Source organism: Dermacentor silvarum, chromosome 1 (assembly GCF_013339745.2).
Source record: "Dermacentor silvarum isolate Dsil-2018 chromosome 1, BIME_Dsil_1.4, whole genome shotgun sequence".
Taxonomy (NCBI): Eukaryota; Metazoa; Arthropoda; class Arachnida; order Ixodida; family Ixodidae; genus Dermacentor; species Dermacentor silvarum.
This window is the reverse complement of record NC_051154.1, coordinates 10825289-10839275: the sequence shown is the minus strand read 5'-3', so window position 1 is coordinate 10839275 and position 13987 is coordinate 10825289. Positions and strand designations below refer to the sequence as shown.

General features: G+C 49.4%; 1 protein-coding gene across 1 annotated transcript in view; it reads left to right on the top strand.

The window, feature by feature from the left end:
* LOC119455818 (poly [ADP-ribose] polymerase tankyrase-1) overlaps positions 1–13987 on the top strand; it is a 198564-nt gene that overhangs the window by 127672 nt on the left and 56905 nt on the right. The window contains exon 17 of the mRNA XM_049660947.1: positions 10950–11072. Within this exon, the coding sequence (XP_049516904.1) occupies positions 10950–11072 (123 nt within the window). The remainder of the gene's footprint in view (positions 1–10949; positions 11073–13987) is intronic.

Below are 13987 nucleotides of genomic sequence, written 5' to 3'. Positions count from 1 at the left end.
CCTATCAACGCGCGCGTCGCGAACAAAAGTTAGTACATGTGACAGTGGCGCCGCCAAGTAAATGTCCACGCGTTATCCACAACGTGCGAGCCGACATTGACTCTGGGGTTCACCGCTGGCGTCCGTTGGTCACCGCACCACGTCTGCCGATTTGATGTCACGACTCCAGCCCAGGACTCCAGAAACGGCGACGCAGAAGTCGGCATGAGCAAGCGTCGCTCACGCCCTGCTGACGAGAGCCGCAGTAGCAGTTGGTGACTGCGGGCTCTTTTCCCAGCCGCCGAGGGTAGCGAGCCGGACGAACTGGCCACAGGCATCTGCATCGCCTGGGGTAGCTCGATTGTAGTCCGGGGCAGCAGCGCTGACGATGTGCAGGTGACAGCAAACCAGGGATGACTCCGCTCACGCTGCGTACACTCAACGCACTCGACAAACACTAAAGTAGTGCAAGGGAGAGGAATTCGGCATACGCATCGCCCACGTGGTACGATGTTCAATTCGGCTAGCAAAATTTCGGGTGGCATTGCAGATGCTAAGTTCACGTGAACAAAGCTTACTTTCTTTAGTCGAACGAGTAATTTCAATTCGTGCGAGGCGAACTAATGAGGGAAGCAATGTGCGACATCTCAACACCACGGTCCACCAGGTTGTGTCCCTCAACGTGCGACAGGCGGCTTTGTTAAGCCTTAGGCCTAATGCGTCGCTACTTTGACAACAACCGGCATCCAAAAAAAAAAAAACATCACCCAAAATGGGCACAAGAACAGGCAGCCGCGAGGAGACGTTAGCTCTGTGAGGTGGTCCTACCCCGCTCGGTGCACACAGCATCTGAGTTGACGGCGCCCACCGTCCCAGACGGTGTCGGAGCGCCCGGTGCCAGGCCGCAATACCAGTCAGCCCGTAGCGGCACCCGTGGCCCGCGGCCACCCGGCTCCCTGAGCCTCGACTTCCGAAGTCAAAGATATAGAAGAAGCTATTTACATAAGAAATTCAGACCACCCACGAGGCTTCCGTACTCACTCGCTTCAGGCTTGCCAATGCTCCGCGGGCGCTAGGCCTCGCTCTCCCAGGATGCAGACCACGTGGCTCTCGTACCGACGAGTGTACTTCAACAAATCACTCGCGAAAAGGCTTAGCATGTTGAAAAGTTCAAACACGCTACAGCAACCGTCGCCTCGCTCAAGAAAGCACCCCGCCGACACTAGCGATCAAAATCCACGCTAGGACTACGCTTCGGTTGAAACATCTCGAACCGAGCAAAGCTGTTAAAATTATCGTCCGATGCCCCAAGAGGTCCACGTTGGGCAGCCAGATGTGGCGTCTCACATGTGCTCTTGGGACAAAGGAACGACACATAGTATTGCAAACAATCAAAAGGGCATTTATTGCACCTTTCATACACTAATACATACTAGCCGAATTACAACCAATTGAACATTCACACGGGCGCGCGACAAATCAAGGAAGTCCGACTCACCGCGACCCGATAGCGAGTGAATACGTTCGCCCCATGCTATGACACCATCGCCTAGTCGTTCACGTGTACGGTCACGCGAACGGTGGCGCGCTCGAACGATCCGTGTTCGTCCATACCGGTGTCCCGCTCTTAGCCTCGCGCGAAGCGGGCCGGCGCACGCGCGAAGCGTCCGTGCGAAGCGTCCGTGCGTGTTCGTCGCCGATCCCAAGCCAAAGAGAGAGCGCCTCCGACCTTTTTCTCCCAAGTGACCCCGCGTTACATCGCGACACTAGCGCCATCTCTCGCAACGCGCCGCAACCACCGCCGGGCTTAGCCACGCAGAGAAGCCGGACTACAGGAGACATGCAGGGAAAACAACATCAGGGGACGCGTGAGAGTCGCGCATCCCCACAGGGAACACCTGCTACCATGTTATTGCGTGACGGCATCGCCGCGATGCCACGTGACCCTTGCTTTTACTCTCAGAAGCCTGTGTTATCTGCGCTTTCTTTGTTCGTGTGAGCTCTCGCCTGCTATCTAACTGCGCCTCGGTAATTATAAATCCAACAATTTTCCCTACTTCGAAAGCACTAAAATATCACTGCACTGGGCAGTGATATTCTAAAGACAATTTTGTTGCATGTCATCATGCAGAAGTGACAATATGCAGGCAGGGCCGGCAGCCAAGACATGGCATACTGGACAAATAAAAAACATTTCCATGTTACTGAATGAAAATGTCAGTTTCATCAGAAAAAATGCATGATAGAAAACTTGGCAGAATTAATCTCACGATGACTGTCAACGGTAATGCATGTAGCATTGAATCAATATGGTGACGCAACGTATTGCCACCGTCAAAACGAGTTATGTATCAGGCGTGTACTGCAGCGGGATTCCTCTTTCACGCTTCTCTAAGAACGCTCGACACCATCGAGCGGCACCGCTGCGAAGCCTGAGTGTGGCCTCCGAAATCCATAGTGTTGAGAAAAATTTCATGCGGCAACCGGGCTCCTGGAGGGAAATAAGTTTTATTAAATATAGAAGGGAGGGGAAATGGAGCCCAGGCTGGACAGGGGGACTAGGTCAGGGCCCAGGGAGCCGCAACACTAGCCGACCACTCTGCCAGCCTGGTTTAAATGACCAGGTCTGTCGATCGCACTGTCAATTACCACACCTTCGGTGAGGGAGCTTGCTTCATGAGGTCTCTAGGGGGCGGATTGCTGGGGCATCCCCATAGAATGTGGTCCTGGCTCACCTCTACCAGGCCACAATATCTGCATTTTGATACGTTATCATCTTTGATGATGGCAGCTAGGCGCCTGGTGCGCCCACCTGAGAGTTGTGGCCTGCGTACGTATAAGAGAGTCGTGCGATGGCGGATAGAGTCGACGCTCTTTTCTGTAGATGTTCAGCCGATCACGATAGCTTAGGGCTGCCCTTTGGGAGTCCGGTACATGAGGCTGGCCCACCACCCGGTTGGTGGTTGCTCGGGCAGCAAGGTGGGCTACTTCGTTTCCCGGATTTCCCATCTGGGCAGGCACCCAGATGAGCTTGATATCTTGTTGTAGTGGTTTTAGTATATTTTAGACTCTTGGGCTGACAGACACAGAGATATAACTGTGACAATTGATCGTGCTGTGCTGCGCCAGCTGTAGCGCCACCGGCTACTAGTGCCACCTACTGCTGCAAGCAGAAGGGGGAGTGACGAGAGCAGTGCTGGGGCAGTTTGGATGAAGCAGTAAAGCACTCGTTATGTGTTCGCTGTGAGCTTGGGTTTCGGCTCCACTTCTTCCGGCTATACTTGTGGCAAACTGTGATGAGGGTGCACCGAACTACATGAACAACCATGCCTACCTTCGGTAGGATCGAAGCATGCGAGGGGGAACGGGACGCCTGGCCTGCTTACGTAGAGTGCGCCCAAGAGTTCTTCGAAGCCAACGACGTCGTGCCAGCAACGAACAGGTCAATATTTTTGAACTGCTGCGGGCCTCGTACCTGTGCACTACTTCGCAACCTTGTAAAGCTGGAAACGCCCCAAGATAAAACGCTCAACGAGATACTGGCCATACTTGGCAGGCACTATGCCCCCACCCCATCCGTCGTAGTGCAAGGGTTTCGCTTCAATTAGAGGGGGCGTTCCGAAGGAGAAGCAGTGAGCGACTTCGTTGCAGTCCTCAATTGTTTGTTTGAACACTGCAATTATGGAACCGAACTCAACATGCTGAGAGACCGAATAGTATGGAGCATAAACAATGCAGCGGTTCAGATGCGGCTACTCGAGAGTTCTGACCTCACGTTCGAGGACGCAGTGAAAACTGCCCTGGTGATGAAGCCGCTAAAAAGGATGCCGGTGAACTCTGTCAGGCAACTGCAAGTAGTTTACCGGGTTTGCCTACTCACCGGGTATCGTCTGCGGCCAAGAGCATGGCGTGTTACCACTGCAGCAACAGAAGTCATTTAGCGCCGCAATGCAGACACAGCAAGTCGCAGTGTCACTACTGCAAGACAGTGGGGCACTTTGCAGTCTGCAACTTGCAAAAGGCCGACACATTCGTGAAGGAAAATACGTCTGCTGTGAGGACTGTCCTGCCACGATCAACACGCACCGCGCAGGTAAACGCTGTCGACACCGCCGCCGCCGTGCTTCATGTTCTTTGCGGTGCTGACGTTTTTGACATGTGGCACTTAAGCGGTGAGCCGACTGTCCTGCCCTTCCTTGTCACTATGTAAATGTTTGGGAAGCCGTTTCCGAGGGAGTTGGACACCGGGGCAAGCGTCTCCGTAATGCCAGTAGACAAGTTTCAATGTACCTTTCCAGAAGTGAGTTGAGAACCTTCAAACGTATTTTTGCGCGGGTTTAGTGGGGAGCTCGAGCAAGTCAAGGGCACGGCAAACCTTCGTCGGATACAAGGGGCACAAACGGGTCCTTTCATTGTACATCACGAGTGGCACTGCTTCAACGTTGCTCGGGCGCAACTGTTTCTGAGCTTTAGGCATTGGCGTCAAAGGATTCAAACAAATGCTCGTTTTCCTGAGGAGTTTGCAGTAGGTGTTGGCACGTTCAAGGGATTTTTCACCAAAATTTTTGTGCCTTCAGATGCAGTGCCGAAATTCTGCAAACCACGCCCACTTCTGTTCGCGTTGGTTGACTGAGGTTGTAGCGGGAGAACATTCTGGTTTCCGTGAAGACAGCCAAATGGGCAGTGCCGTTTGTGCCTGTTCAGAAAAAAAAATGCACAATAAGAATGTGCGGAGATTTCAAGCAAACAGTTAATGCTGTGTCGCTCATGGAAACCTACCCAGTTCCACATGCTGAAGAGCTGTGGGCAGCCATGTCGGGAGGTCACAAGTTTACAAAACTTGACCTGCGAGACGCCTACCAGCAGATATTTCTGGATGCAGAAAGCCGTGAATACGTGACCATCAACACACACATGGGTCTCTTCCAGTACACACGCTTACCTTTTGGCGTTTCTGCTGCGCCTGCTATCTTTCAGCGAGAGATGGAAAATCTGCTTCGTGGTGTACGGAAAACAGCTGTGTACTTTAATGACATTGTTATTACAGGCATCGACAACAAAGACCACTTGGCGGATCTGACGATTGTCTTGCAGAATCTTTGGGGGAAGTGGGCCTTACAGGGGTGCAACAAGTGCGCCATTTGCGCCCTTTTGATACAATTTCGTATTTTTGCGCTGAGCTCTGCCACAACCACGATATATGTTGAGATTGCGCCGCGCTGCGCCAAAACGCCCGACCGGCCGCGAAATTTCTCGGTTACGCTAGTTTTAGTGGGAAATAAAGGCTGCGTTGGCAACTTGCAGCTTGGCATGCCATTACAGTACCAGTAGCCCAGACGATATCCAAACTGGAGTGCACAGACGAGACGTTGGCGTATTTGGTGGTGGGCGGCGAATAATATTTTCGCTGCCGGTTGCAGTGTGGCCTGTTGTATATGCAGTAAAATCTCGCGGAGTGTGCGTTGCTTGCAGTAACAAAAGCAGTTTGCCATTGCCGCATTGACTCAACAAGATCTTCGCTGTATCTGTTCACGCGGTCACGAGCGGAGCGGGTACGAATACTCCACGGGAACTCGCTTGTACGGTACAGCAAGCGACCCGGCACTGACGGCGTGAGCTTTGTAGGCGACGCAATGCACAAAACTAGCAAGGGTTCGGTTCCATGCGGCAACAGGCATCGCGGTAATGAAACGGTGCCGATTTTCGCTGTACACCGCCGAAACGCCAAAAGATTGTCAAACAGTCGCTGCATGTTTCGACTAATGCCGGAACGTCGCGACGTATCGTCAGAATAAAAAAAAAATGAAAGGGAACCACTCGCGAAGAAATGCATGTGTACTTTCCACGTGTTTGGTGGAAAAAGTTGCGTGCAGTGCACTGCTGGGGCTCAATCGAGGTCCTTGTTCGGAGCGCACGTTCAATTTCGCCAGGCGCAGCCTAGGTCAACCGTGCACAGCGAAACTGAATGCGCACTCCCAGTAACGATCGCGCCCCTGCCCTCATCTACGCTGCTAATGTGAATTACCGTATAAACTTGCGTAATGAACGCACTTTTTTTTTCCCCAGAAATCCAATGCAAAGTTGGGGGGTGCGTTTATTATGCAGAGTAAATTTTATGGCGTTTTATGAGTAAGCGTTCTTTGTGAAACTGCTCCAAATTTGGGATTTAGTGCTCCAAAACCTTTTTTTTTTTTTTCGTAACCTGCTCCAAATTTGGATTTTCCTGCTCCAAAAATTGCTCCAAATCCTATTTTGGCTGTTGGCCCTTAGATTGAAGCTGGAGAAGTGCGTTTTCTTCGCTCCCAAAGTGGAAAAGTGGAAAAGTGGAATACCTGGGCCACATTATATGCAAGCAAGGTCTAAAGCCCGACCCGAAGAAGGTAGAGGCCATCATCAATGCGCCAGAGCCACAGAACGTGAAGAAGCTTCAAAGTTATCTTGGCCTGCTTAATTTGTACAGACGGTTTTTGTCAAACATCTCGACAAGACTGCGTTCCTTGCATCAGCTGCTTGTTGAAGGGGAAAAGTGGAGCTGGGGGAAAGAGCAACAGCAAACATTCATCACAAGTAAAAGGCTCTTGTCAAATGCACCTGTTATGATCCACTACTGTTCTGAGAAACCACTTGTGCTCAGTTGCGACGCATCACCGTATGGCTTCGGTGCAGTCTTGGCACAGACAGAAGCAAATGGAACTGAAAGACCTGCAGCTTTTGCTTCACGTACTATGCTTGCTGCTGATCGGAACTATAGTCAGACTGACAAGGAAGGTCTTGCTTTGGTTTTTGGTGTCCACAAATTTCATCAGTACCTGAGGTGAAGGCCGTTCACTGCTGTAACAGACCACCAGCCATTACTGGGACTTCTTGGTTCAAGTCGAGGTATGCCAAGCCAGGCATCACCGAGAGTCCTCAGGTGGGCGCTCACACTATCAAGCTATCAGTTCAAGCTCGTCTACAAGCCAGGCAGTATGCTAGGCCATGCTGATGGACTCAGCCGGCTACCTCTTCCCGCAACTGAAGTTCAAGACTCTACGCCTCCCAATGTCTTCATGTTAGAACAAGCATACCCTGATGTCCTGTTACCTGCAGTCGTTAGACGTGCTACGGCAAGGGATCCCATGCTGTCTCAAGTGGCTGAAGCTGTCCTGACCGGGAGTCCTTTTCCAGAAGGTGGAGAATGGGGCCCTTATACTACAAGGGCCAATGAACTTAGTCTGCATGAAGGATGCCTCTTGTGGGGAGCTAGTGTCATCGTTCCCAAGTCCCTGCAATGCCAAGTACTTAAGCTTTTGCACGCTGGCCACCCTGGAATTGAGAAATAAAGATGATTGCTAGGTCCCATGTGTGGTGGCCTGGAATCGACTATGACATGACAAACCAGGTGCGGAGCTGCCCTGTTTGCCAAGCGCACAAGAAGTCTACCCGGAGGATAGCAGTTATGCCATGGCCATTTCCTGACAAGCCCTGGTCCAGGATCCATGTTGATTTTGGAGCTCCATTCATGGGACACTACTTCCTTGTGATGGTGGATGCTTTTTCCAAGTGGGTAGAAGTTCACTCTGTTCCGTCACCGTCTGCAGAGGCCACGATCTCTGTGTTCAGGACTGTGTTTTCTCAACATGGTCTGCCAGACATCATTGCTTCTGCCAATGGGCCAGCATTCACCAGCAGCCAGTACGCTGACTTCCTGAACAGGAATGGCATCTGTCGCATGCTGGTGCCTCCATATCACCCTGCTTCCAACAGGGCTGCAGAGTGGGTAGTACAAACTATCAAAGATAAACTGATGAAAAACGCACCGGGTGAATTCAGGATACAAGTGGCCAGGGTGCTCTTCCACTACCGCTCAACGCCTCATGAAGTAACAGGCCGTGCGCCATTATTACATTAAATATTGAGTGCAGCAGTTCCAGCAGAAAAAAACATCTGTCGTAACATACAAAAAACACCTATTTTCCCCATGGTAGGGAACACAAATTTCCGTGCAAAATGACTTCTCTATTAAAATGCTAAGAAAATGAAAACTGCTATGGCAAAGCGCCAAAGCTGAAAAAGATCAAGGCAAGAAGGTTTCACTGGTAAAAGATAAACTGGGTGTTGATTTCCAGTTCTATGCATGGGATACAATTTCTGTAGCGGTGGGTGTTAAGCTAGCTGTCTGTTTGCTTTCTAATGCCCTAGTTTTCTGGTTAGCCGCCTGGAGTTGTCTGAGCTCACGGATTTTGTTAGCAAGCTCCCTCACCGTTTCGTTGTCTTCTTTCTTCCTCGCTGCACTCTCCTTCAGCGGCGGTGGCCGCTGCCAGGCAAATTTTCTCTATGACTCTTGGCTACCCTTTGTTCTGGAAGCAGAACGGCTGGCGGCCTGGTCCCGGCTGCTGCTCCTCGGTCGGTTGCTTCCGTTGCAGGTGCTGGCGTTTTCATCGCTGGCGGAGCTGGTTGCGGGACGGCTTCGTCTAACTGCGTCTCTGTAGCCTGTCGTTTGCGTGCTGTCTTGTCCGGTGGTCATCAATGCTTTTTGTTATTTTGGGCTTGATGTTTCTGCAGGCTAGTTTCCGGTTCTAGCAGTCTTCTTTACCCCTTGTGTCTTGGCTTGTACTTGGGAGAAGTACTTGTAGCGGCAGCGTCTTGCGCCAGTTGGGTGGCCGCCTCTGCATATAATGCACCTTGCTCGGCATGTAGCTGCCGTGCCCGGTGCCGGCGTTTCGTGGTCTTCCTCTCCACATCTTTTGCAGCGTCTTCTGCTTTGCTCCAGGAAAACATCGGAGCGGTGCCCCGTTCTTCTGCAGTTGAAGCAAGCTTCAGTACGCTTGTTTAAACGGGTGAACCAAGTAAGTAGCTCCCCAGTAACGGACGAGCTCTGGTCGTGTGGGGCCCACAAAGGAGATAACAATGTGCTTAGAAGCACCGAGCCTTCTTGCCCCTACCAGTTTGACGCTTGGGTTACGGGCTTGGAGTTTTTTGAATATCGCTACGTTGGATTCATCTGAGTGCGCAGTAGATAATACGTTTTGTTGAGTTCTCTGGTGTCGGTGCATATGCAAGGACGGCTACCTCTTGCTGGTCAATACTTAGTGTCTTGATGTTGTAGTAGCACTCTGCCCTGTTGCGGGATGGCATACTAATCAGGGTCTATATTGGGTGCACCCGCATCTGGTCTTCTCCAATTGCGTCGTTGATGCTGATCTGGGTGGCCGCACAGATCGTCTTGAACAATTTTGCCGGTCCGTGCGCTCGGAGTTTGATGGCACATTGTGGACGCAGAATCACTTTGTAGTCTTCAGGGGGTAGCTTTGGTAGCGGCTTGTGCCTTGGAAGTGGCATTGGGCAGGTGCTGAACTTGGGCGCGTTCTTTGCAGCTTTATGGCAGGAGTCGTCCGTGCCACCGGTGGACGCGTCGGCGGTAGAAGCGGGGGTCTGGCGTGCGTATCTGCGTTGGGTGTCCAGCGCTGTCCAGCTCCCATCATTGAGTTTGTCTTCGGTAATCATCTCCCCGTCTACCGTAACTTCCATCTCGGATGGCTACGAGGACGGCTGTCAGCGCGAAACGGCAGGCGTTGCGGGTGTGCGTCTCCATTGACGCCGGAACTTTTAGGCTTACCGCAACGGGTCGGTGTGACGCGATTTCTGGAGCTTGAGTAGGAAAAAGAAGCAAACTTGCCCGATGCAGATGTTCGTTTCAGGTTCCGGGTGTGTTCTCACAACTGTGGTGCAATTATCAAAGTCTAGCACGAGACATTTGAGGCGAAACAGCCACCTAAATGTCTGACTCGTCGTGCCTCCACGTTCGAGACTCGTGAGAGCCTCCGCTGCGCTGTTGAGGGTACCTCCCGTGCTTCTTTCTGGACACGCTGTGCCATCTAGTGCTGCTGCTGAGAAGTCTGCACATGGCCTCTGAGGCGAGAGGTGTGGTGTGCCAGTGCCAGCGCACGCTGAGAATATTTCCCTCACTTGCCACACAGCCGGCGGCACATACCAGCGCATTCATGGCGCAGCTCACGAAAGCGCTGGCGTGAACAACGTTCATTGAAAAGCAGCACGTACCGAGTGCATTTGCGAGGCAGCCTGCTAAAGCGGCAGGTTGCTGTACTTAAGAAACCCTTGTGATGTGTGTTCGCTATGCTCGACATGGTAGAAATTTAAGGGATCTTTTTTGTCATTGTAGAGCGGCACATTCCCAGTGGCACATACCTAGTTACCCAAGTTGGCATCAAAGACGTTCATTGAAAGCGGCACACACCTTCTGGCACATACTCAGTGACCAAAGTTTGCATCAGAAAGGTTCGTTGAAGACCAGCACAGGTCGAGTGGCGCATACCCAGGGCTCCAAGACGGCGTTAAAGAGTGTCACTGATTAGCGGCACCTACCAAGTCCTGCATCTACAGTGACCCATGTCGGCGTCAAAGAGGTGTGATGAAGAATGGCACATATGTACACATTGCCACATGTTCAGTGACCCAAGTTGGTCCGATGGTTGGCTTCGAACCCTGTTCCCTCAGAATAGCAGCCCGATGTACTACCCATTTGACCACGGACTACTCAGTGACCCTGGTAGGTGGGAAAACGGTTAGATGCAAACCTGCATAGATTGTTGGCCCCTGGAAATCACGTGAAGTAACTGACAATGTGAACGCATTAAAAGCATTATCAGGGGGAAAAGTGGGAGTCCTTAATAGGCACCTTGACTCTTGTAGCTATCCTGGAATGAAGAAGGGTTGAAGTGAGGAGGGATCAACAGCATAACTTAAATTGTCGTTTAGCCAGGATGTTGCATGTTCATTCTAATGCAAAAAGAGCTAGGTTTAAGGAAAAAAGATTGTGCTTCGTCGAATTTCTGTCAGAAAAATTTAAAAAAAGGGAATGCACGGCATCAACTGGAATGTTTATAACTTTCATCATCCTGCATTCCAGTGATGTAGACATAAAATTTGATTGTTTTGAAGTTCATCTCGGGCTTTCTTCTTCCTTCTAGCATTTGGACATAGCAGCCTTGTTGATCAAGTACAATACTGTGGTGAATGCTACTGACCGGTGGGGCTTTACACCACTGCATGAGGCTGCACAAAAAGGTCGGACACAGCTCTGTGCCTTGTTGGTAAGTTTCTGTTTCCATACTTGACAGGACTGTGGGTGATTGCCATGTGGTTATTTAAAGGGACACTAAAGGCAAATACAAAGTCAAGCTAAAGTGGTGGATTAGTGCTCTAGTATCCCTAAGGCGTCAATATTATTGCGAACAGAGCCTTAGTAATCAAGAATTTGAGGCAGATGAAGGACAAGATTACAGACTCCCCTGGGACATTCAAATACTTGCCCATTGACGAAGCCACTCCTCATTTAAATTCTGTCACTAATACTTAACCACTCATTATAAAAACATCATTTTATTGTATTACAAGACGAAAGAAAAAGCTACTTGACCAGTGCTATTTCATTCTTAGAAAAAAAAAAAAAAGAACTTATTGACATTACAACGTTGATGACAACACGGGCGGTCGAAAGGTTTTGTTTTCGCTTGACTCTGTGCCGCCCGGGCTTTCGCGTTTCAGTAGTTCCGTTATCGCCTAGTGCTGCACTGGTTTTGCTGGCTCGCGTAACTCACACAAACTGCAAGTAGCAGAGAATTCCAATTCCATGTGATGTCACTGGATGCCCGAATGGTCCACGCCACTACACCAAAAGCAGCTGCAGCGGCGCATCAGACCGCCGTCTATCGGGCATCGTTTTACTCACCGACTGCAGTAAAGGGCGGTGATGGCGTATGCACTTCGCCACTCCCCAGTTGGCTTGGCGGGAGATTTGAATTGCCATAAAGGTATTCGGATCCTTCAAATGCAATTTTCTCGTAAGCTACCTAAGTCTTTTCTTTGCACGAAACAATCATTGTGAGGTTTCTGGAATGGTATTTAAACAGTCCACTTCAACTTAGTATTTGCCTTTAGTGTCTCTTTAACCTTCCAGCTACATGGCTTAGGGCAGATGGATGGGTGTTGCATTCAAAGCAAACTGGTAGGAATTTTTGGCCCCGCTGTGTTGTAATTCACCTCTTACAAGACCCTTGGGGAGGTTTATTTTTTCCAGGACAGCACTTATAATTTTTTTACTCCTTAGAAAAGCTGTTGCTCCTAATATACTGCCTTTAGAGGGCTTTACAAAAGTGCAAACTTGGGAGTGAAATTTAATTGCCTTGTCTGTTCCCATATGCAAGGGTGGTATGGGAAACTTTCTGGCTTTAGCGAAGTTTCCAGATATATCGAAATCAATTGGAATCGCATTGGAGTTTGTTATGTTGACGATGTCATCCAAAAAGTTGTGCTTATGCAAATGCTAACTGAAACCTTTACTTGTCCCTGTGTCAGTGACAAGCTAAAGAACAATTGCATGCAATACCTCAAACCTGCTTTGTTTTTCAGTAGAAGAGTTGTTTGTGCGCAGCATCTTGCACTGCCCAGGGATAGATGGCACACTAGTGTACAAGGAAAAAAAATGCCGCAGTTTGACCTGAAAGGCGAAGCATCAATTGCGATAACAAATTAGTAGAGAGCTAAACTGCCCATTTGGGGCAGTTTCGTTGACCGGACTGGGCCTACAAAGTGGTTCGTTATGAGAAAGGAAAGGTTGGCGCTATCTTCTGCAGCCCATCAGGGAGCACGGCTCAGCGCTCCGCCGCTGCATTGAGGCGTCTCTCCTAAGCTTTTGCGTCTCTCCTAAGCTTTTGCTCTATGGTGGTGTCGGAGCAATGCCGGTCGGAGGCGCCGCCGCGTTATTTGGCGCCCTGCTGAGAGCATTGTCGGTGCGCGGTATGTTCAAATTAACCGTCGCAAATGCTTTCGCGTTCGAATTACCAAGCGTTTTCGCCCATTCGAATACATTGGCGGGACCACAGCGACAGTTCGAATAAACCGGCAGCTCGAATTAAGTGTGTTCAAATTAACGAGATTCGACTGTATAAACATTTTAAGCATTTGGATCAACCTGCTGTGCAGGTTGGTACGAATTCAGCACACCTTGCGGGGATTTCCGCAGAATTCATTGGTCACTTTTACAGGACCTTGTCGACTGAAGCTAAAGCATGATCGCGTGATATATAGAAAGGTAACTAACACTAAAGATGCTAATAACTTGCAGAACGATCTAAACAGGTTAGATAAATGGTGCCAGGACTGGCAGGCAGATGGAAGTCAACGTAAACAAGACAAAAGCTATTTCTTTCACTACGAAATTGCGCCCAATAACGCATAACTACACACTGAATAACAAGCCAGTTAAACATGTATCCAGCTTTAAGTACCTCGGTGTTCATTTAGCGTCTGATTCATCATGGAACTTACATATAGACACTATAACTAGCAGCGCATGTAAAGCACTTGAATTCATTAGGCGTAACTTGCATTTCGCCAACTCTGCTACTAAACTTTTAGCTTACAATGCACTAGTCTGCCCTAAACTTGATTATGCTTCACAAATCTATAGCCCTTGCCAGGCATACCTTATAAATAAACTCGAATCTCTTCAGAACAAAAGTGCCCGTTTTATAACAAAGAATTACTCTCGGACATCTAGCATAACTGAGATAAAAATGTCCCTAAACTTGCCTTCTCTGCAATCGCACAGACTTCTGTTACTTTTTGTCTCTTTCAGAAAATTTATCACAACGGTTCCCATCTATCTGTACTTATCAAACCAGCCCAATGAATATCTGCTCGACTAGACCACGAATTCAAATTAGAACCTTTCTTTGCCCGAACAAACCTGTATTTATATTCACCTTTAGTCCTCGCTGTTAATCATTGGAAACAACTACCAGAAGAGATTGTCTATATAACAAACCATGACGAATTCACTCGCAGATTAAAACTTCATCTTGGTGTCTGAATGACTTTGTATAATTGTGTCAGATTTATGTGCTTATATTGATTTCATAAAAACACTATATAACATGCACAAATTCGTTCACTTGATTCCTCTTTTAGGATGTGAATGCTCAGTCCTGTTAGTTTTTTGTGTTAT